Source organism: Electrona antarctica, assembly GCF_951216825.1.
Source record: "Electrona antarctica genome assembly, chromosome: 18".
In the NCBI taxonomy this organism is placed as follows: Eukaryota; Metazoa; Chordata; class Actinopteri; order Myctophiformes; family Myctophidae; genus Electrona; species Electrona antarctica.
The window spans coordinates 32,963,605-32,988,026 of record NC_136799.1 but is presented as its reverse complement, the minus strand read 5'-3'; the positions used below and the strand labels follow the sequence as shown (position 1 = coordinate 32,988,026).

Here is a 24,422-nt window from a genome sequence, read left to right as displayed (position 1 = left end):
GGTTCCCCCAGAGCTCTATACTAAAGCCCCCTCCTGTTTTCACTCCACACTGAATTATCTTCGCTTAAAAAAAAATAGATGACCTGTAATCTATAAAATAGCCGAATCTACAAGCTAAACATATCGCATTGTGACATTGTGAGCTTGTACAGTAGATGTGATGTTTTCGTGGAACATTGGCCCCCCTGAATAGGGACACTAGGGTTCATGTGGTTAATACGACGGGGAGTCATAACTCAGCTGATCACGGACATGCCTCTGTGAGCTACTTGGCCGAGAAGTGCAGTGCCTGTGACGTCATCGACTCCTCAACCTTGCCAGCACAAATAGATCTCCACCAACATGCAGGGCAGGGTAGGACCTGTGAGCAACCACGCAAGGAAACAGACACACGCACTCGCGCGCACACACACACACGCACACATGCACGCACACACACATGTCTTTGAATTGTTGGTTCATGTTATTCTGCCATCTATTCTGTTACAGTAAGTGTTTTCTGCTGCAAGAGTTTTGTTGTATGTGCAGGGGTTGATTCTATGTATTTATCCCAGATAATCATTTTCTAAATCCCATGCGCACTAGAATTACTCAGCAGCAGCAACACCTGTGCCCGGCCCACCTGCAATTACTCCACTGAGAGCAGCACGAGCAGCAATTTAGCCATAATTGCATGAACAAGGCAAAACCAAACAGACAATTAGCTTAGCTACAGGCCTATGAAATTACTGTCCTCCTTAAAATGCTGCGTTTTCACTGAAAGGCTTTACAGATGGATTCCCCCGAGCCTCGTTGAGCACATGGAACTGCAATCCGTGGCCCAGGGCTTTTATCTGCGTTTGAATCTCTCCAGCTAGGTTAAGGTTGAGAGCAATACGGTTGACATAGAGGACACCCGGATTGGCGCTATCGTTCTGTCCGTCTGATTGACGAGTTTTGCTTGTTTTCACTGAGCACCAGTATGGTAGGTGAACGGAGGAAAAGGAAAACAGTCTTCAAGGCTTCTGTGTTTGCGTTGCAAGGACATAGGTGAGAGGTCACACAGAGAGGGGGAGAGAGAGAGAGAGAGAGAGAGAGAGGGAGACTGAGGATGCAAGGGCAGCAGGTTCAAATGAGGCTCCTCCTCACACGCACACATGCATAATATAAAATAATACAGACACACACGTGCACGTATACACACAGTGGGACACAATGGACTGTGTGCCAATGAAGCCTATTTATGACACTTTGACGTTTGAAATGGTGTCCTTTTCGGTGAGATATATAGCCTACGCCGCCATGAGTATGAGGGAATATGATTTTTGCTTCAGTCCCTCCTTTCTAGTGGGAAAGGAGGAGGGGGGGGGGGGGGGGGGGCTTGGCGAACCCTCTCAAGATCAATGAACGTGGTGGAAAAAGGAGTGTCCGGGGGCAGCCAATAAGGGCTCGGCCACAGGGAGCTGGGGGATAATAACGTAAACAAGGAAACCACCTGATGTGTGAGCAGGGTCAGATAAACGCGCAGAGCTCCACACAAGCAGGTGCTTCCTGAGTCCCGGCTCTCTCAATCAGATGAGCTTCAGTTCTCCATACTCTCTCTCCCTCTCTCTCTCTCTCTCTCTCTCTCTCTCTCTCTCTGACTCATTCTGGTTCGCTGTCTCTCTTTCTCTGGTTGTCTGTATTTCACTATCTGTCATAAGTGTTTCCTAAAGGTATCTTTGGTGACAGTCTTTCGCCGATTCGAGGTCGATCCACTGCCTGCGCAGTTAAATAACCACTTAAGCCTGACACCATCATATGCCGAAAGTGCCAATCTACAAGCTCACAGCATGTCACGATGCGGCGTATTGTGATCTTGTTGATCTGCTATTTTTTGCTATATGCAACATCTCCGTATGATGCACATAGGCCAAAATACGACATGCCCAAAATAGGGATGCCAGGATTAATGTGGTTAAGATTGACGATTTCATTGTGATGCCTTGCCAATAATAATAGCAAACAGCAGGGGACAGTGAAAAGCCGGTGCTTTGATATTCCCTCCGACGTGATGTTGCCAATCATACGAGCAGTAAAGATAAGAGCAAGCTCGCTGCTTGTCACTATAGGAGAGCTTTTGATGCTGAATGGCAAACACGCTTTGTTGGGGTCTGCGTCTGTAGATAAAAGACTTCTACCTCTGTGGCGATGGAGGCTGTCAGGTGAATGCTGCAGATTGCAGAGAGGCACAGTGTGTGTTTCAAGCCACAGATAAACAAACTGCACACACTGATAGAATAGGCTTCCTCTCCCATGTCCAACCCAACCTCTCTCTTCCTCCCTTCTCTCTCACTCTCTTTCGTTTTCTCTGATTATGCATCCTATTCTCATTCTCTCTCCCTCCCTCTCTCTCTCATTTTCTGTTTCTCGATCTCTCTCTCTCTCTCTCTCTCTCTCTCCTTTTCTGTTCCTGTTTCTCTCTCACCCTCTCTCTTTCTCACTATCCCCCTCTTCTTCTTTCTCTCCCTCCCTCTCCCTCTCTCTCTCTCTCTCTCTCTCTTTCTCTCTCTTTCTCTCTCTTTCTCTCTCTCTCTCTCTCTCTCTCTCTCTCTCTCTCTCTCTCTCTCTCTCTCTCTCTCTCACTGCTGGCCAGTCTGGGATTGTTTTGTGTTGTCCAACGAGGAAGGAAGCCGGTGTGAGAAAGTGCCTGTTTTTTTGGGACCAACAGGAATTGGGCCCATCACAAGCGGTTCCTTTTTTTTGCCGCTGGAACAATGCAGTGGCGTCACACCCCTCGACTGGACCTCGCCATTTCACATGGAAAAATGTTCCCAGAATTCCGCTCCCAGGCTCGGGGTAAGACTGAGGATGGGGTGAGGGCGGGGGGAGGGCGGAGGGCGGCGGCTGCTCGGGGAGTGGGTGACACGAGTTGACCAATGGACGCTTGTCACTACCACGACCACTCGACTAAGGAGAGCAAAATAGAGCTCCCTGTGTAACTGCTGTGGAAACGGAGCTATTGAGCCGAGCATCGGAGTTGAGCCGAGCATCGGAGTTTGCACAGTAAAGCATTTGGTTCCCCTTGCACACTCCCAGGGTTAAATTAACAGAGGACTGTCGTGCAGATATCGCGTTGCCCCAAAACACTTACATCTGACACAAAAACGAGGCAGTTGTGGAAGTCCCAATTAAACATCGTCAAATGTTACCTAATATAACCCCCCACCCCACCCCTCGTCCTTGGCCATAATGAGAACACCACATGACACCGTTGACCAGGCCACGGTCACTAATATCTAGCCAGTATCTGACACTATCTGATGAAAAGCTCAGCGGGGGCAGCATTGTGTGACTGGTCAGTTCAATGCTCCTCTGGGATTACATAAGCTGCTCTTAGCACCATGTTTGTAATTACCGTGAGAGGTTGCACACAGAGTCTCTCTCAGAGCCTTATCAGTAGCAACATATCATACAAAGTAAAGCGTGCGGCATGCAACTCTGCCTGTGGTGCTGCTGCGTCAAAGCCTACAGGTTGGGATTATAGAAGCCATATCGTCTTATTATAACTCATTTTACAGTTCACAAATCGTTGTGTGTGTGTGTGTGTGTGTGTGTGTGTGTGTGTGTGTGTGTGTGTGTGTGTGTGTGTGTGTGTGTGTGTGTGTGTGTGTGAGTGTGGAGTGTGGAGTGTGAGGTTGATTGGATGAGCAGTTCTCCAGAACCAGGCCAGCTTGCTCTGAACAGGCACGCATATCTCGCATCTTAATCAATTTCACACTTGCTGGGTGTGTCACTGAGGAAGTATAGTGTCGAGTGTGAAGTCAATCTGATGAGAGGTTCTCCAGAAGCGGGAGCTCAGAATGCGAATGTGTTCTGAATGCCCTGTTCTGCCATGCTCCAAATGGGCATCACTAGTGTGTTCTGAAGGCCCTGTTCTGCCATGCTCCAAATGGGCATCACTAGTGTGTTCTGAATGCCCTGTTCTGCCATGCTCCAAATGGGCATCACTAGTGTGTTCTGAATGCCCTGTTCTGCCATGCTCCAAATGGGCATCACTAGTGTGTTCTGAAGGCCCTGTTCTGCCATGCTCCAAATGGGCATCACTAGTGTGTTCTGAATGCCCTGTTCTGCCATGCTCCAAATGGGCATCACTAGTGTGTTCTGAATGCCCTGTTCTGCCATGCTCCAAATGGGCATCACTAGTGTGTTCTGAATGCCCTGTTCTGCCATGCTCCAAATGGGCATCACTAGTGTGTTCTGAAGGCCCTGTTCTGCCATGCTCCAAATGGGCATCACTAGTGTGTTCTGAATGCCCTGTTCTGCCATGCTCCAAATGGGCATCACTAGTGTGTTCTGAATGCCCTGTTCTGCCATGCTCCAAATGGGCATCACTAGTGTGTTCTGATTGCCCTGTTCTGCCATGCTCCAAATGGGCATCACTAGTGTGTTCTGAATGCCCTGTTCTGCCATGCTCCAAATGGGCATCACTAGTGTGTTCTGAATGCCCTGTTCTGCCATGCTCCAAATGGGCATCACTAGTGTGTTCTGATTGCCCTGTTCTGCCATGCTCCAAATGGGCATCACTAGTGTGTTCTGAATGCCCTGTTCTGCCATGCTCCAAATGGGCATCACTAGTGTGTTCTGAATGCCCTGTTCTGCCATGCTCCAAATGGGCATGACTAGTGTGTTCTGAATGCCCTGTTCTGCCATGCTCCAAATGGGCATGACTAGTGCAACTAAAACCAAATGCCGTCTAATACCACAGCAAAGCCATTAAGCCTAATTCATATTAAGAAATAGATCTCCTTCTCAGGATTATCATCCATAGCGTAAAGTGGCAGGACAATCTTGCGAATCAGTTCATGGTAAAAGACCCGTGTCACAAAAGCACTTCAGTCATTAGTGCTGAATGGTGAACCTGATGAAGTAGGTCCATGGATCAGTGTGCAACGAGGCCACTTGACCCTAATAGATGATCATCTTGAAAAGAAGATCCATTTCTAGATGTTTGGACTTTTCCATGGACATCATCTGCCACTTTGGATGTGCAAGTGTCTTCTATTGACCGAATTTGTATTCCTTCATCATATGGCCGTGTAGCGCAACCAAAATAACAGATGCTCAACTGGAAGACAAATGCATGACCTTGTCGCGCAACAAGATTAATGAATTAATGAATTAGTACTTACAATCAAGGAGATGGTATCAGCAGGGTAGCGTGTGTTTGAAAACTACTGCTCAGTCTGATATCGAAAGATGACAGTTGATTTAATTAATTAACAGGCAATCATTGTTTTCTGTCCACTCGACTCCACTGTCCCATTCAGTTTAGAACACTGTGTGTGTGTGTGTGTGTGTGTGTGTGTGTGTGTGTGTGTGTGTGTGTGTGTGTGTGTGTGTGTGTGTGTGTGTGGGTGTGTGGGTGTGTGTGGATGTGTGGGTGGGTGGGTGGGTGGGTGGGTGCGTGCGGGGAGGTGTCCTTAGGCTACTATACTGATGTATGGCCTGTGCAAATAACATTGAGTTTCTGATTGTTCATTAAACTGAACTGCAATTTAATAATCTGTTTTCCAGTCTTTTGACTGCAATTGAGGTTTAAATAATGCCATCCGTTGCAAATAAACTCTTAGACTCAACAAAACGGCAAAGGCAGTAAAAGGCCACGAGTCAAACACATCCTCTTTCAAGAGACCCTTTTCTACATTTTCAGCATTATTTCCAAAGGAGATTATAATGAGATATTTAATACAGCCTTTTAACACGAATTAAAATCGATTCTTCGTATCATCGTCGACACATCAAGATGATAATCCCAGAAGGACGTCTCATAGTGTTGCATCGTAATGATTTTCCCCACCCTCGCTGCATATCACTGTCCCTGTGGAGCAAGATAAACAAATTACTGGCGGAGGGGATAGGGGTTAAAAGTGCTGGGTCTGCACTTATATACTATCTGTGCCATTCATCACCCAGGCTAATAAATCACTGCTGGGTGAGACCGCCAGCTCCGTACACAGGAAGATTAATTAGCATGGTACAGTTTACCTAACATTTCATCGGGACCCATTAGAAGTGCTTATGGCTTAAAAGAAAACATCTAAAACCCATACGTCTGCATCATATGCGGGGTTAAAGGGGAAAACGCATCCAAATGTCAATAAACCTTCACACAGCCACGGTGGTGTATCACAATTTCCACGCATTCGCATTTATCCGTGTTTTCTCACGCAGAAGAGATTAGTTTATGCGGGTAAAGTGAGCAAATACATAGTCGTAAATACTGTATATATCACTCTACATCTCAATATCGCTCTGCGTCTCAAATGATTTGGTGTCAGAAGTGTGACAGAATTAATGCAGGGTTCTTCGGTAATGTTGGCCGAGGACAGTGAAAGAATTGCCTGTGAGACTTGAGTCTTATAGGAGCATGGTCTGGGTGCGAGCGGGGGAACGTTGGGGTCATGTTAGATACAGTGGGTCCCAAACGTTTTAGCTCAAGACCCAAAAGAGAACGTTTTTACCCTGGACCCAAACTAGTGGAAATAGCAGATCAACAAGTGTTGCTTCGCTTCGTGCCGCTTTCAAACTTAAAGATCAGCTTTTTTCACTACTTCTTAATTATTTTTTTATTCATGGAATTTCTTGACATTTCTTGAATGGTTCATGACACAAAAATGGGTCACGACCCAATGTTTGGGAACCAGTGCATTAGAACAACACACTGCAGCCATCACTCCGTGACAGCGAGGAGACTCCTCTCCAGAGCTACTTAGGGCCCAGATTAGAACGTGAGCCAGATACAGCAACATCACTCCTGCAGTCGGGCTGCAAGGTCCTGCATGTGAGAAAATATTTATCACCGCCATGTCGCCAACCTCGATCCCCTGCAACTTAACTCTCATCTGAGCGGATTGAACCTCAAATGAGGCTTCACTGCACAAACAGTCTCCTCTCCAGCAGCCTCCCATAGAGAGACATTTATCAGGTGTCATTCAGACACAATCCCCTGTTGTTTCAGTGTACGGCTGGGTAAGCTTGGACGCAAAGTAAAGCCCCGAACGAGCATCGAACACACAGGGATGGCAAATTGGCCATAAAGACAAGTTGTTTTGATGTCTTCCCTCTGTACCGTATAGTACTGGCTTCGCCACGTTATCACCATGGCTCCTATATGGACTGCGGCGCTCCACACAAAGGGAGCTGCGTGCGTTGTTTGCTCAGCGAAAGTAGAGCTGGATATGTATGTGTACACAGCCAGCAGTTATGAGGTCAATCTCAGTTCAGCTAAGTAAATGGAATCTAAACAAAAGGTCATATTTCTCTCTGATGGACGATGAGTGTGTCCGTAAGTGATGTTTGACGACTGTCGTTAGTACACTAAAGAGGCCTCGCACACATAGGGCTTTACCAGAGATAAACACCAGCTATAGTTTCTCTTTTCCATGCACTCGGAAATCCACACACACACACACTCCCACAGCCTCTACCCACAAACAAAAACGTCCCCATCCATTACCCACACACGCACATACTCCCACAGACGAGGATACAAAGCACAACCAGATTCCCAAGAAACACACATGTGAATCGGAAGAGAAGGTAGGAAGCCGCTCGTGCACGGACCAAATAGGAAAAGGACAAAATAGGAAAAAACAACGGGCCCTCCTAAAATACCTCCTGGTCCTTCCCTACAAATAAACAATAATATGGCTGCCGGACCGTTGGAGGTCACATGTGTCCCCCGCACAGGAAGTGGAGGAAGAATAGCTGATAAGGGCATCATTAAGTGTCAGAATAATTAAGCCAGAATCGCAGGCCCTTATCATCGCCGCATATCACGCCATCCAACAGCATGGCATGCCAAGGTGAAATTACCCAGATCCTAATCACTCTGATGGTGTTTGGTGATTGGAGGACTTCCCCTGTACCGTGGCATGACATCAGGTCAAAGCAGTTTGCCGTTTTGAAAGCTCACAGCGCTTATTGCTGTATAGTAACCCGCCCCGCTCGCACGCGGGCGCACAGATACGTGCACACACGCACACACAAATATTTTTGTTGATTATAAATCATGACACATTTAATTAAGAAATGAATACAGTGCCATATGACAACCTGGTCTGTGTTGTTTGGTTTTGGGGATGTCATGAACCTGCACATACATGCCTCTGCCTTTGTCCGTGTTGTCAAACAACCAGCCACTTAAGACAGAGTTAAAGTTTAACTCTGTCAGTCTACAAATGGACCCTTTTGGGTCCATTTGTAGACTCGCAGAGTCAAAACGAACACTCAAATTCTACAGTGTATGTGTACAGAGGGGCCTCCACTGTGCTGCACTATGAGATCAATGCACTTCAAACCCTCTCACGCAAACAGGATGTTTTATGTTTGAACCCGGGGTGTAAATCTCTTGCCTCACAATGATTCGTTCCCATTTGATTATTTATTATTATTTCTGATACAATGGATGGAACCTTTTCACGTCAATTTGTTAATTGTGGGTGTGTTTCTTGCTTGTGCCAACGTGAAGGGGCTGTAGGAGCTGACGAGCTGTCCATGCTGGCACACAGTCAAAACACACCCGCAATTAATGTTATTGCTGTACCTTCAGCTGTGTTTACCCATCAAAATTGCTGCTGTGAAAGGCTCTTTTATACCATTTCAATAGGTTTTCTTTTAAATATACTGAATACACAAATCTGATTGGAGGAACGGATTCACTCAGTGGAATATAGAAGAAACATCACACTCGTGTGAAGTGAGCGGCACTCTTATCACCATACATCATCACATTCCGGCCAGTCACAATTAGGCATACTCACTTTTCTGTCCTCACTTTTTATCCTCAATTCCGTGATACACACAGACACCGAAAGCTGGCTATAGGAGGGGCTACAGTAGCACCCCTCAAAAATTATACACCAAGCTTTAAGTTCTCAGCATCACATTGTATGTGTATATAAAGCACTTTGTTTTGATAAGTGCTATGCGGCCCTCACACCTGAGAGAGTTGTGACAACTCCGTTCACTTCATGGGGCCAGTCCAATGGCGGCTCTTCTACATAGACTTCTATTAGCGAAGAGCAGGGTGTGACAAAGTCCTGGACCGGAAGTTGACAGAATGCACTAGACTCAGGCAACAGCCCAGCTTTAATGATCTTAAATCCCTTTATTTTAGATCGTTTTTAGTAGTAGTACAACATAAACATTACAGAGACTTTAATTGTTACTGTACAATACTTAAAAACAGTTGGCATGTTGCCTAAAATTGCTGATATTTGCGCCACCCTCGTTGAAAACAATATTTAAAACTCCAGCTTGTCACACTCCAGTGCTCCAGTTTCTGCCCTCTCATTGACGCCACTCTCCTATTCTACACCACTCTGACACCTACACTGCACCTCGGACCGACCCATATGCCCATATATGCAGATCTCTGTATCTGCCATGTCCCATATATGGGTCACTTTTAGTTTGTCCGAAACATTATTGATTGCAATCGATTCTAACATTCCACATTGATGCGGTTGAACCGCCACATTAAGATCAATCCATCGCGATTTGCGATGCTTCTGCGCATCTTTAATCCCCCAGTGTGAAGTATAGGCAAGCCTGAGAGGCCATTGTCTCAGGATAATGACTTAGTGTGAATTTAACAGCTCTCCTCGCACCAACGCTCTCCTCCTCCTCCACCTCACCTAAATCATTTCTCTTTCCCTTTCCTGTCCTGGGGTTTTTTATCTTTCGTTCAGTGATGATATACCTTGAATATTGTGGGGTAGGATTTCCTCTTGGCTACCTACAAAACTTCCGCACGTGCCATCAGCTTTGTCCTTGCACTTGCTCAAAAATCTCCAAAAATAGCACGTTTGGCTCTCATACTTACACTCGTCCTTCAAATGCTCATCTGCTATTTCAACGCCGTCGAAAATAAGCACACATCAAAAGACACCTGTAACAGGAAGATGGCGACAGACAGATGCCATTAAACTCGGATGCATCTCCTCGTACGAAGTAGGATGTGACATCATTCAGCAGGAATGACAGATGTGGCGCTGACCATCCGGTCCCTGCTGACTGTGTGTGCAGAAGGTGGAGCTTGGGTCTGTTAGGGGGATCAATAGGTTGTATTGAAGGGACGGTTGTCCCTGCTGGCTGGGGTAATAATGGTTCCTCCCTGGCTGGTGCAGGGGATGTGTGTGCTGTTGTCCCTGTGGATAGATCACTCTTTGAAACACTTGGCACTCTGGCACACAGGCAGCTGTCGCACACGCACACAGTGTCACACACACACACACACACACACACACACACACACACACACACACACACACACACAGCTTCAGTTCAGCTCATCTAAAACCTGATTTACGCACTCCAACTTAAGTGAAATCCTTGAAAAAGTCAACAGCTTGTCATTGAACCTTGTGTTACCCTACAGTAAATACTCTGTCATGGTGGCTCATGGGACCGTGATCCATGTCGAATTTCGCAAATCTGGCGTCACCTAAATACTACTTTGCAGCGTTTAGGTGGTATCTGTCAGTCACTTGAGGGTGTTGTTAGTTGGTTTGTATGGGCAGGAGGGTGCTGACGTGAAGTGTGTTATGCAAACACGACAGAAGCAGGGTGCTTGGAAAGTTCCACAACAGCCCAGGGCTCTCCAGCAGATAAGACGACCACAACGTCAGGTACTCTGCTCTGCTGAAGGGCTCGGTTTTTTGACTAGCTCAAAAAGCGACATCGACTGATTTTAGTCGATGTGGTTAAAAATGATATTATAATAATATGGCATACGTATACGGTACACACACACACACACACACACACACACACACACACACACACACACACACACATACACACACACACACACACACACACACACACATTGTATTTTGTGTGTGTGTGTGTGTGTGTGTGTGTGTGTGTGTGTGTGTGTGTGTGTGTGTGTGTGTGTGTGTGTGTGTGTGTGTGTGTGTGTGTGTGTTTACAACAATACTGTACATACAGACTACATTTAATTTATATCTGTTTTATTTCTATTGTCCTGATTATTTTCTCAAAATTGTATTGTAATTAATAAATATTATTTGAATCATTCCTTGCAGCTTCCCTCACATTTTATTGTTTGATATAAAGCTCCCCTAATAAACTGTGTGTATTTCTATCTATGGATATATTTGGTCAAGCTGGGAGAGCATATTATAATGCCATGAAAGAAGAAAAACAACCCTGGTGCTTCTAATGATGGCAGCAGGTGATGTCTCCTCCTTAGAGTGATATGGTTAGATGCCTCGCAACCATTGGCAGGAAGACATCAAAAGAGCCATTGATTGGTTGGACAGATTGGGGCATAGGGATCAGATGCCCTGTAAAGAAGTGTTAAACTGCTGTGCATTAAACAGGACAGATTTCTGGGCTAAAAGGAGCCATCTGTTAGCACTGTAGCTAATTTCCTATTGCCCTTGCCCAGAATGTTGATACTCCTGGAATATCAATCCAATCCAAATGTATTTATATAAAGCACATTTAAAAACAACAGTTGACCATAGTGCTGTAGCTACAATCAAAAAAATGTCAAAAGCAGTAAAAACACAAACAGTTTAACCATTTAAATCATGTACAGTATATTCAATAACAACTTTTTTCAGAATTTTCCAAATTAGAGAAAACTTGTCCTCTAAGTTGTTGTGTCACATAGTCACCTTTTGGCAATGTGTCTGTGACAGTTGACATTTCAATCAAGTCACTTGGATCACTGTTTTTGACACTTTCTGCCAAATACACATGTACAGACATGCTGGTATTCATCTGGGGGCAATATAATTACACTCTTTGATCCCTGATCTTCAGATGATTGATATTTTAATCCTCCATGTTTTGGAAATACGTCAGTGTCAACAAAAGTCTATTGCTGCCACGAGTTCTATATATTTTTCTGCATTTGCACCAGTGTATGCTGTGTGCCACTCAGTTCTTTCATTTACAAGAAAAGCACTCCACAATTAAAGGCAGCTTGAAATAATGTATCCCTAATTGGATTACAGTATCAAATGTATACTGTAATCCAATCCAATCATTTATACTATAAATGATATGAAGTGATGACATTTCAAACATCACTTTAAAACCTGTAACCCATTAAACCATTTTGATAGGGTTTTGACAGTTCTCTGAATACTAAAATGGTCTGCCAAGCAACAAAACAATTACATCAGACACTTTGTCTTATTAAATAGCAACTGCCGTAGTTATGTCCAAATACGTACGTACTTTCACGCCTCTTCACTTCCCAAACTAAATGTTATTTTGGGGATTTTGGATGCAGGCTAAAAAGCCGTAGAACAATCACAAGTCAGCTTTACAGAACACGTCAGCCACAACGAGGAATGATGTCCAATATGGGGCTACAGATGGAATTATAGAGGGCTGATGTCTGGTTTCCAAGGCTGTGTTTACGCTAGAGAGCAACAGAAGAAAAGAAACTGTTGGATTATTGTTTCCATTGGCCAAGAGTAAATAACCCTACGGCGAGGGTCCAAAACGTCATATTATTTCAGGCCAGGTTTTCACTCCTAAAATATACAGAGAATAAATAAGGGCATGCAAGATTGATAAGCTGCACTGGGGTGTAAATATTGAAAATGTTTGATGAATCCGTGATCAAGAAAGCACTTCTCCATATCTGATCTGAGGCATTTTTTCCTCTTTACGTCCCGCGGGGAAGATGCCAAACCATGCATCGCTGGTTTCTTTGTACAGCACGGTCAGAAGCTTTACAAGGCGTTGAAACTGGAGCTACGGCAGGGAAACCTTAACCATAGGACATCAATTATTCATGTGTATGGATGTTTTGACGTGTATGAGGGGTCTTAGGTAAGGCTAAAGCACCATTAGCCTACTACTGTATACAGTTCTCTGTACAAAAGGAGATTGATGGCCTTCTAGAGTCTATGACAGCCATGTTGACCACAGAGGAAAGCTCACCCCTAGATAAGTGACTGCAGCCACTTATCGTACAGTACAGTACAGTACCCGAGGGGATATGTATGGTATGTTTGCTCCTATACTGTACACTTGGACGGATCGTAAATCGGTTAAGTCGTGATGCAATTACAACCACGTAAACCCCTATATACTTTGTTTACCAGAGACCCCCAGGGCTCTATAATGGCTCTACTGCTTCTTTTCCTACTACATTAAACCTCCTCGCCGATCTACAAGCTCACAACACTCCAGTACTGTATGTACGTACGTCTGCTATTTTCGCTGATGAACATTCGCCCCCCAGAATAGGGATGCTAGGGTTCAAGTGCTTAAAGGACTGCATCGATATACTCCACAAGATCTGCGTGACATGGTGAACTGTGGGAACACCAAGGGCTTCAGTGCACCGAGGTGTTCTGTCCGGCCTCCTTAGTCACACAAGTTCCTTGGCTAGAAGAATAGCCCTCAATAGCCCATTGTCTTTGCCCCTACAGTGTGGAACCTCAAACCGATATGTCAAAGGGTGGGGGGGGGGGGGGGTAGGTAGGGTTGGGAGCGGTTGGAGATGAAGTCATCTCTGCAGGAGAGCTGTTCGGCCAGACACCTTCATGTGGTCAGGGAACGCTTTCTAAATCCTGTTCCCTGACTCTCAGCACTGTAAATCGTTCGTCGACAGGTTGGCCTGCTGCACAAACGATAAAGGCAACAATGCTTTAGCCCAGCGTGGGTTCATGTGTGATAAGAACGAAAAGGGGGGGAAAAGTATGCTATATAGTATATAGCGTTCCAATTTATTTGCTTAACGACTTAAATATACTGTTTGGGGTTCATTTTGGTTTCCCTAATTCAACAATAACTTTCACTTGAAAGGAGAAGAAAGTCATTCAGCTGTGGCCACAAGTTCAACAAACATGGTGACATTATACATACAGGTATATACAATGTGTGTGTGTGTGTGTGTGTGTGTGTGTGTGTGTGTGTGTGTGTGTGTGTGTGTCACACACACACACACACACACACACACACACAGTGTTCTAAACTGAATGGGACAGTGGAGTCGAGTGGACAGAAAACAATGATTGTGTTACGGTTTCGAACCCAGGTTCGAACCCTCCACCTCCACCTTCCACTTCTGGTGTTCCTGGGCACAACCCACTGCACCGTCATCACTCTTCCACCTAGTCAGGTCCACCTCTGTGTTCCCCTTCCCCTCTGACGAGCTTGGGTGTGGCACTGCACACCTGTTTCCATTCTACAATGATCACCAGAGTCTTCAAAAACCCTGCCTAGAGAGAGAGAGCTACTGTGTGAGAGAGAGAGAGCTGCCTATGTGTGTGCACTGCAGGTTTACCTGTTACCTATCCACTTCGTGCCTTGTGGCACATAAGGCCTTCACAGAGCGCTTCCACCCTTCACGGTCAGCTGCTGCCATCCTCACTTCAGGCCATGACCTCCATCCTGCTTCTTGTCTTTCTTTCTCATCAGTGCACTGCAGGTGCATGCATGCAATGTAAGCAATTAACTAAGGTGAGAGCTGAAGTCCTGACTTGTTCAAAAGTTAAGATCTGATCATCTGAGAAAGTATATACCGGTACTACAATAATTAATTTGTTTTTTATTATGTCTAAAAACACATGCTTATAGCAAAATGAAAGTCTAGAAATGTGTTTGCATTGGATGACACATATGGTTGAGGTGGATGCGAAGGGCGTCAGGGGCAGGCGTGGACTATAAAGCCCGGGGTCCTCACTCAGTCGAAAAAGATTTACGACTGGACCCGAAACAGTGTTTGGAGTGAGAGAGCATTATCATACAGCTGTGTTGTTATCTCCCGCTTCGCCTGTTCTATCTAAAGTAAATATAAGGGACAAGGAAGGATCGAGGAGAGGCGAGAGCGTGAGATCAGGCGAGAAAAGCCTACGCTCCGTCGTACAGTGTGTGGGGTGTCGCGCGTCAACTCAAAACAGAACCGATCTACAAGCAAGCTAACAACGATGCGTTGTGTAGTTTGTAGATCGGTTCTGTTTTGACAAGCGACATACCGTCGTACGTTTGAGCATAAATAGGTAAAAAGCTGACACAAAAAGAGAGATGTTGTTTTGGGTCAGACGCGCTCGTCCAAACACGATCAAGGGCGCGCGTGTGTCCCAAAGAATGGAGCGCTCCAAAGACGCACGGCAGAATATTGAAAGAGTGCAGTTAAGCCTAGACGGAGCTAGAGCCTGGAGTACATTATGAATAATTCTCAAATATTATTAAAAAAAATGAAAACATTTATTTTTATTTAAAAGATCAGTTGAGGCAAAAAATAAAAAGGACTAGCGCAGGAGGACGGTGGAGGAGAGTTGCGTCTCTCTCTCTCGGAGCTGCAAAGTGGGCGGGGTCTATTGATGGACAGTGTCTCTAATGACACTAAACTCAAGTAGCCTATATATAAAGTGGGAGCGACGTCAAACATCCTTCATTGAGGATCGGTATGATGATGATGGTGGTGGTGGTGATGCTCCACGACTGAAGCGCGCGCACTGCACACACACACACACACGCGTGCAAAACGGTCCTCATCTCAGCAAGAAGACTTTTTTCCCCCCTTCTGCATGACCGAAGAAGAAGCGCGAGGCTTGCTGCTGCGTCCCCACACCAAACAAAAACACTCAGCCGCCACGATGGATGGTCAACTTAAAAAAGACAGACGAATGAGTCATCTGTGGATATTGACGTTACTGCTTATATTTGTGTAAAAAAAAAGAACCTCATCCTCACATCATTTTGGATAACAAGGTTGTTTTCTTAAACTTTCTGGTTTTTCGGATTGTTTTTATTATTTTTTTGGAGCTGCTGGATCTTGTCCTTTTACACACAGGGTTTCGAAGAAGGATTATATTTATGATTTGCTTTTCAACGTTTCATAATCATCATCACTTTGGAATAGGAGCGTTGTTTGTGGAGGACGGACGGACAACTTGTTTTTCAAAGGATACGCACACAAGCTCTAAAGAATGGCCTTTTGGTTCACCTCTATCCTCGCAATTATTATAACATTATCTACTCAGGTAGCTATTACGATTTTAAAATTTACTTCATTATTTGTATGTATTTTTTCAATAACGGATACTACATATAATAAATAATAATATATATTTTAAAATAAAATATAATAAATAATATAATAAACATATAATAAATAAACTCGGATATTGCATGATTCATTCTCACGGATGTTATTCTTTCATATATAGGTTCAGGGATCAGGTGTGTTCGAATTAGACCTTCATCATTTCCACAATAGCAGAGGTTTGCTGGCAAATGGACTCGCATGCAGCAGCAGCAGCTCTGGCTCTGGCTGCAGGACTTTTTTCCAAGTGTGCTTGAAGAACTTCCAGGCGGTGGTGTCTCCTGGAGACTGCATCTTTGGCAGAGTCACCACACCTGTCCTTGGCACGGACTCCTTCAGCATCACGCACGGCGGCAGGCTGCGTCTGCCGCTCAACTTTACGTGGCCGGTAAGTTGTTGTTGTTGCTGGCCTAAATTAACTATCAATACGAAATTCAGCCAGGCTAATAAAAATAAAAAAGCCCATTAACTTTTATAAAGCCTATAGCTTGTTTTATGTTGCTTGGACTTGGAGTAATATAGTTTTTTTCCTCCACAGGGCGCGTTTTCATTAGTTATCGAAGCCTGGAATTCGGCTTTGGATCTACCTGGAGGTGAGCGCTATATATTGTATTACCGCTAGAGGGAGACATGCACTTTAGCTTGGGAGATGGTTATTATTATAATAATAAAATAATAATATTTATGTAGGCTATCAATATATATCCTGATATTTGGGGACTTTTTTTTATTTGATTTCGTTTGATTGCATTTGTATTTGAGGTTATAAGTGTTCACAGTTCGTTGGATTCGTTGCGTGCCATGGAGCATTTCTTTTCAATCACATCTCCAACACAATTGCACTTCCCTTCGTTTATTTTCGGTGTGGGAAAGTGCACAGAGACGCGAGTGACAATATGAGGCTCTTGCCAAAAAGCATATGACGGCCTCTTCCTGCATTTTACACCTCTTTGTTCGTCCATTTACACCGCAAGGAAGGCCAGCCGTTTTGTTGTCATAAAGGAAGAGGATATTTCAATATATTCTATGGCTATTGTTAATTGATTCGCTGAATGAATGAATAGCTCGTTGACTGGCAAAAAAAATAATAGCCCTGACTGTGTGGGGTTAGGTAACTCCGATGAATTGAATATGAAGGACACCAAATGTCAATGGAAACAATTAAGCCATGCTTTCTTGGGTTTTAAATCTAGCAGCAGACCTTGTATTGAACTGTATAGCCTACTTTTGTTTTTTCTGCAAACTGTTGCTGAAGTATTCAATCAATCAATCAACCAACCAATTGCTTAATTGCGCTTTATATGTTCCATTCTCGCAGATATCTCCTCCTCCAACCCCGAACTGTTGATAGGTTCTTTTTCCATCCAAAGAAAGTTGGGAATAGGACCCGAGTGGTCCCAGGACGAGCAGAGCGGCGCGCAGCATGGGACGGAGCTCAGGTACTCATACCGCTTCATCTGCAATGAACATTACTACGGGGACACTTGTTCCAAAATATGCTCTCCACGGGACGACCGCTTTGGCCACTACACCTGCACTGCTGGCGGCCAGATAGCCTGTCTTCCAGGATGGAAGGGACAATACTGCCAAGAACGTAAGCAAACACCGAGGAAAAGACGCCATATGGTGGCTTTCCCCCCCTTTTGTTTTCTGATAAAAAGATCACAAGTTAAACTGAGCCCCCCACCACCACCCCTGAAATATGTTTTTTTTTTCAAATACACATCAACTTAGGCTACTATTTTGTTAATTAGCATATAGGCCTACATTTAATTATTTTTTTATTACGCATATCTGACTTATTAGTAGGCCTACACTTGAATTTGGACATAAACCCTGATTCTGAACACACTTTGAATTATACTTTGAATTTGATGCATTTTAGAGACTAGGCTACTGTCTCTGTCTCCCTCTCTTTACATTGAGCCTGCATGTGCGCTTTAAAGGCGCGTGCGGGTAAACCTAATCCGGGGCGTCGTTGGTTCCTGAGAGCAGCACGCGTCGGGTTAATCGCGGCATTATCGTCCGCCACGCGCCGCTAAATTGCGGGCTCTATTGTTGCTTTGGGAGGGCAGCAGCTGCAAACAGGGTCCGAACTGCCCGCCGACAACAATGGGGCAGCTGTCCGCTTTTGAGAGCAAGCATCTGCTCCAGACTAACCAGCCGTTTAACTCTGGCCTTGTAACCATGCAAAATCAATGTCACATACAGGCCAAAACAGGCCGGGGCAAATTAGAGCTTTCTATTGAAATGGCCAGGTAACAGGTTTTTTATTTTGTGGAGCAGGGGCGTTCAGAAGGTGACAAATGCCAAATTAGAAGCTTATTATAACAAATTGGCGTGGCTTAGCCTATATGAGACTTGCAGTTGCAAGCAGCTTTACTAACAAATCTTTGAATTGTCCTTCTGTTTTGCAGCTATTTGTCTTGAGGGGTGCAGTGAAAGGAATGGAAATTGCACATTACCAGGGGAGTGCAAGTGAGTTTGCAAGTTATTATTATTATTATTATTACACTAATTAGCCTACACAAATCTCTCTCTCTCTACACTACAGTCAGTCAGTCACTCACTCACTCACTCACTCACTCACTCTGTCTGACCTGTAAGTCTTGCTCTTGCTACAGTGGGTAGAAGGTCAGTGGTAATGTCACTAATGTGTGTATGTGAACACACAGTGACTGACGGTACATTGTTTGTGTGTGACACACAGATGCAGAGAGGGCTGGCAGGGTCCCTTTTGTGACGTGTGTAAACGCCACCCGTCCTGTAAGCACGGCACCTGTGCGGAGCCGTGGCATTGCACCTGCAACGAGGGCTGGGGAGGCCTGTTCTGTGACCAAGGTCAGTCTGCAACTCCTCTGGATTCTTTGAAAAGAGCTGAAAACAATGAAAGCTGAATTATGATTATGGTGCTGTATATCACCACAGTGAGGTGATAAATACTTCATATCGCTCATGTTGTCGGGCAGAAACCTCTCCAAATTTAAACTTTTTGTGTTTTTTCGTAATGTAACGTAATTTGATTATACTACAGTTTTGGACAAATGAGGTTTCCACCCAACAGACGATATGACAACCACAATGTACAGACCAGGTGAAAAAAATAAAACGATTTTTCCTAATTCCTAATAATTCTAAATCCCCCCATTGATTATGTCCAGATTTGAATTACTGCACGCACCACAAGCCCTGCTTCAACGGGGCCACATGTATGAACACGGGCCAGGGGAGCTACACGTGCACCTGCCTGCCGGGCTTCACCGGGGTCAACTGCAACTCGGAGGTCAGGGAGTGTGACAGCCAGCCCTGTCTGAACGGAGGCCAGTGCCTGGTGAGTCCGGAAGTCTCTCTCTCTCCTTTCCCACAACACAAGCTTTCCTGTTTTTGTTTTCGCCTCGGTCTATCTGCTAGCCCAGGAGGATGCTACCGATTGCCGAGTCGCTGGCTGACCCAGTTCACAGACCCTTTACTGTAAATAGAATTCACGCTGAGAATAGGAGAATAGACAATGAATTGCACCATTGCAACTCTGACAGAGGGGGAGCTCTCTACCGTACCTATGCTATAGTAGTAACCTATAGTAGTAGTTTCCTGCAACGGAGCTTGCTGATTGTCTTAATATCTCTTTGCCTGCAGGACTCCGAGGATGGCTATGGGTGTAAATGCCCAAATGGGTTCGAAGGGAGACATTGCGAGAACAGGATGCTGACCTGCACGTCAGACAAACCCTGCTTCCACGACGGGATATGCAGAGAGCGAGACAACGGGCGTAGCTACATGTGCGAGTGCCTGCCAGGCTACACCGGACTCAACTGTGAGAAGAAAGTGGACAAATGCACCTCTCTACAATGCACCAATGGTAAATCTATTATTCTCTGACTGTGCATCATATATTTGCACAACACACGTGTGATAATATCAACAGTGATGGAAGGAGGTAGGCCCATCTTTAGGCAAAGGAATTCATCAGGTCAGTATCTGAAAACATTGTCCTACAATAAAGTAGTCCTTTGCCTAAAGATGGTGTGTGGGCCTTACCTCCTTCCATGATTGCCTTATTGGCCCTGCACCCACTGACACTGTCGATGTGAGTGTAAATAGGTATGCTCCAGGACCATAATATCAACAGTGAGCCTTAACAATGTTTTGTATTGTGCAGGTGGACACTGCGTGGTGCTTGGTAACCTCCGATTCTGCAGCTGTCGCTCGGGCTTCCGAGGGCTTCGCTGTGAAATCAACATCAACGAGTGTGCGATGAACCCCTGTGTCAACGGGGCCACCTGCTTGGATCGCATCAAAGACTACACCTGCACCTGCCCCCCGGGCTTCGCCGGCCGCAACTGCGACAAACCCACAGGCTGCGCCGCCCAGCCATGCCTGAATGGGGGGACCTGCATCATCGGCGCCAAAGGCCAGCCTGCCTGCCTCTGCCTGGCACACTACGGCGGAGCCCAGTGCCAGTCGTATGACGTGGCCCTGGACGTCACCCCCAGCCCAAACAAGAGCTGGGTGCCCGGGGAGAGGCTGAGCTGGGTGGCCGTGGGCGTGGGCCTGGTGGTGGTTCTGGTGGTGGTTCTGGTGCTGCTCTGCATGACGGCCGTCTGCCTGCGGCACGTCAGGAAGCAGAGGAGCAGGGAGCGGGCCACGGACACTATGAACAACATCTCCAAGGCGGACTTCCAGAAGGAGAACCTCATCTCCACGCTAGAACTGAAGAACACCAATAAAAAGATAGACCTTGAAGTGGACTGTCCGCGGGAAAAGTCCAACCACAAACACGTCAACCATTGCCACCTGGAATACAAAACTTCCAACGGGTACAAGGATGAACTGTCCCTCGTGGACAAAGACGAAAACTGTGAAAAGACAATAGAAGGCAAAGTGCCACTGAATAGAATGTACAGGTGAGTGCAGTACACGTGAAAGAGTTGTTATGAAGAGTTTTAGTGACTACATGAACCCTAGCATTGCTATTTTGGGAGTGAACCTTTGGTGGAATTAGCAGATCTACGAGCTCACAACACGCCACAACACGTTGCATTGTGACCTTGTACATCAGCTCTTTTTGTGAATAGATGTGGTGTAGAGGGGAGCCCAGATAGATGCGACTGATCAGTAGGGTTTAAGGGTGGTTACCAAGATCACAAGATGAACGTGTTTTGGTCAACAGATAACAGCATTGATTTTGTGCATATTACTAACGTCTACTTGTTCTTCACAGAGAAAGGCCAGAGTGCAGAATATCAACAATATGTTCTTCAAGAGACTCAATGTACCAGTCTGTGTTTGTTATAACAGAAGCGAAAAACGAATGCATCATAGCAACTGAGGTAAAACATTTAATTGATGATTTTCTTGTAGATCTCTACCATTAATTATTCACTAAATGGACCATAACCTTTCAGATCAATAATCAGCTTTCTCTCTTTCTTTTTTCTTTGTCTTTCAGGTATAATACATGGAAGATATTAGTCGTTCTGTACAGTGGATATCTTCTGGACTGTTTACAAGTGTAGAAAGCCTGGGATTTATTTAAATGCAACTTGCTGCTCTTGAAAACTTGATAACTGGATAGAGCCGGTGTGCTCTTTGAATGCAATAGAACTCAAGCTACCAATTCTTCTTAGAATGTAAAGACTGAAAAGACAGTGGGAAATAATAAGCGAGTGAGTCTGACTTTTGGACACGACTTTTTAATGTTTTTAGATTCAGGTCGATATCTGGACTACCCAAGGTCGTTCGAGGGCAACAGGCCTAATTATTTATGCCAGCATGTTGATTAGTAGAAGAAGACTATCTGGATGTACTCCTCTCCACCTTCTTGTGATAATCAGCAATCAACCAATCAAATTACTGCCAGCAAGCCTGTGGGAGGAGCCAGCATTTTTCCATTTTCTGGCAAGCAAAAATGAGCATTGTGCTAAAAAAAAAAGAAAGGGGAAAAAGTGATTTAAACTACTGAAAACGGTTCATTTTTGATTTTTTTTTTTGAGGCATGTCAGTTTTGTAAATGTAATCTTTTTGATAAAGAATGTATGCAGCCCAGATCACCAAGCCTTATATATGAGTTTCAGAGCAACTTTATGCCCTGCCTCATCTTGATTCCTGTGCACAGTACAGCAAAAGTGGACGTGAAATAGAAATCAATTTATTGCAATATGGTGCAACACTGGGGAAACTCAAGATAAGGCAACATGTTACCTTATGCAAGATCACCCATAATTAAAGACAAAGAACACATGAAGTGACTATCGTACCAAGGACGCCTTCTATTGAAAGTAGTGAACCAATAATGTTGTGTAAGATTAGTATTTCATTAGTTATTTAATATTATGAAGCACTGATCTTTCTTTTTTTCTATGTTTTATAAGATTATTTTGTATATAATGTATATTTATATGTTACGATTAGAAGTATGAAGTGTACATCTGCGTTTAAGTTTATGCCCCAGAAAGTTGAATTTATTTTTTAAATGTTGTTGGTGTTGCTTTTTTTTTAAGAAGAAGAAAAAAGATTAATACATATCTGGTACACTGTTGTTTGTTGGTCTTATTGAATTGTTGAGTGTAAGTGGTCAAATAGAGATCCTAATTCAGCTAAATGTTTAAATCATTTAGAATCTTTATTTGAAGTGTCATCTGGTGTGCTAGAATAAACATAACAAGGTTCACAATGATGTCACAATAGTGGAAGTGTTGCAGATTGATGGGGGCCCTTGAACTGCAAAACATGGCTGTTTACAAAATGTTATTTTCGTTTATTTTTCAAAGAATTTCTAAATTTGGAATTTGCCCATGTGTAGCCTAAGTTCACAACGTATCACACGGTGCTGTGTTGTGAACTTATTCTGACTTTTGCTAATATAATTTATCCATCATCGCACGATCCTTTCGCGTAACGGGAAGAAATCAAAAGGGTCCTGCTACGATTAATGTCGGGGTCCAATAAAACTACAGACTACGCTTCCAGTTGTTTGTGATGTCAGTATCTTATCCTTGGTAGTTTTATTCTAGCTGGTGTGGAAGTGGCTTCAGTATGATGGCCTTGTAGCAGTTCTAATGAATCCATATCTATGGCCGTGGCAGGCATGTGCCAGTGGGATGTCAAATCAATGTGCTCACAATCATTCAGTGGACAGTACTGTAATTGGCAGCAATGTAAAAAAAAAAAAAGGGAATTGCTCAGACAAAAATATATATATATTAAAAAAAAGACCTGTATGTGAATATGAATCGATTCTTTGTGGTTTTCTTTTTCCCCCCTTAATTGCTCTCTAAATTCAACTATAAACAATGACAACTATCATGCTCTTTATAAGATATGATACGATGCACATACTCCGTCTCCTACTCCAACTACGGCTGGGACAGTGGGAAGGCATCTGCCATCTGTCAGTGGGTAATGTTGAACGGGTGGAGTAGGATGGAGGACAAGGTGCTATAGTGTATGTCCTCACTTGCAGCCGCAGGTGAGCCAGTGGGGTGCAACAGCAGTGGCAAGCGGTTGGAGGAAGAATAACTTTGTACTTCCGGGCCCCTTTCCTACTTCCTTCACAGGTGTTACTGATGATATTAATTAAGGCTCTGTTCCATTCTTGTCAAACAGTCAGGGTGCTGATATTGATCATATTGTGAATGTTGGCCCACTATTCTGCTACACCAGTGGGTCTCAGTGTCCTTGAGTGGGTACATTGTAATGCTACTGACATTTGTGCCTAACACTCTTGAAAACAAATTACATTGTGGGGTTGCCTACTATAGAAGTTGTCCAATAGGCACGTTAGCAGCGAAGAAAGCTTGACCTGCATAGCAACCGTTGCTAAACTATTTGGATTGGCATTGGACAATCGCTTTTTGGGGTGGGATTTAGTGAAGGGCTAATTCAAGTGGCCATTTGTTATTAATATACGTATATATTTGATGTATTTTATTTTATTTTCATGTCATGTGGTCTACCTGTGGTCTACCACGGCCTTTGTGATCTACTGGTAGATCGCGATCTACCTTTTGGGCACCCATAACCTAGGTCAACCCAAGGCTTGTTACAGGTAAGAGCAGGCTTGAGTGATGGATTTACAGTATTGTGGATAACCAAGCGCTGCCTAACACACACACACACACACGCACGCACGCACGCACGCACGCACACACACACACACACACACACTCGCACGCATGGCGCACACAAGAATACAAGAGATGGGCTCAGTTTCATGATCAGTTTCATCTGCTGCCTCATGGGTGATGGCGTACAATAAAGACAATCAGGAAAATCCCCTGCAACATGATAGTAGAGATACCAGTGTAATAGAGTTTCCAAAATGTGACGCTAAATCCAACAGTAATCTTTGCCAGCC

The 24,422-nt window shown here is 44.5% G+C and overlaps 1 protein-coding gene across 3 annotated transcripts; it reads left to right on the top strand.

Annotated features, from left to right (window-relative positions):
* Positions 1-14,260: 14,260 nt before the first annotated feature.
* On the top strand, positions 14,261-22,604 carry LOC306942812 (delta-like protein 4). Of its 3 annotated transcripts, none has more exons than XM_079528921.1 (12): positions 14,261-14,461; positions 15,884-16,004; positions 16,191-16,454; positions 16,605-16,659; positions 17,385-17,660; positions 18,484-18,544; positions 18,777-18,907; positions 19,228-19,397; positions 19,703-19,925; positions 20,226-20,970; positions 21,288-21,396; positions 21,516-22,604. In XM_079528921.1, exons 2-12 carry the CDS (start codon positions 15,951-15,953, stop codon positions 21,519-21,521), a joined length of 2,094 nt encoding a protein of 697 aa, XP_079385047.1. In that variant the 5' UTR covers positions 14,261-14,461; positions 15,884-15,950; the 3' UTR covers positions 21,522-22,604. The 3 variants fall into 3 exon arrangements, with proteins under 3 accessions (XP_079385047.1, XP_079385046.1, XP_079385045.1); XM_079528920.1 differs by having other exon boundaries at positions 14,261-14,478; XM_079528919.1 differs by lacking the exon at positions 15,884-16,004 and having other exon boundaries at positions 14,261-14,478.
* Positions 22,605-24,422: the final 1,818 nt, after the last annotated feature.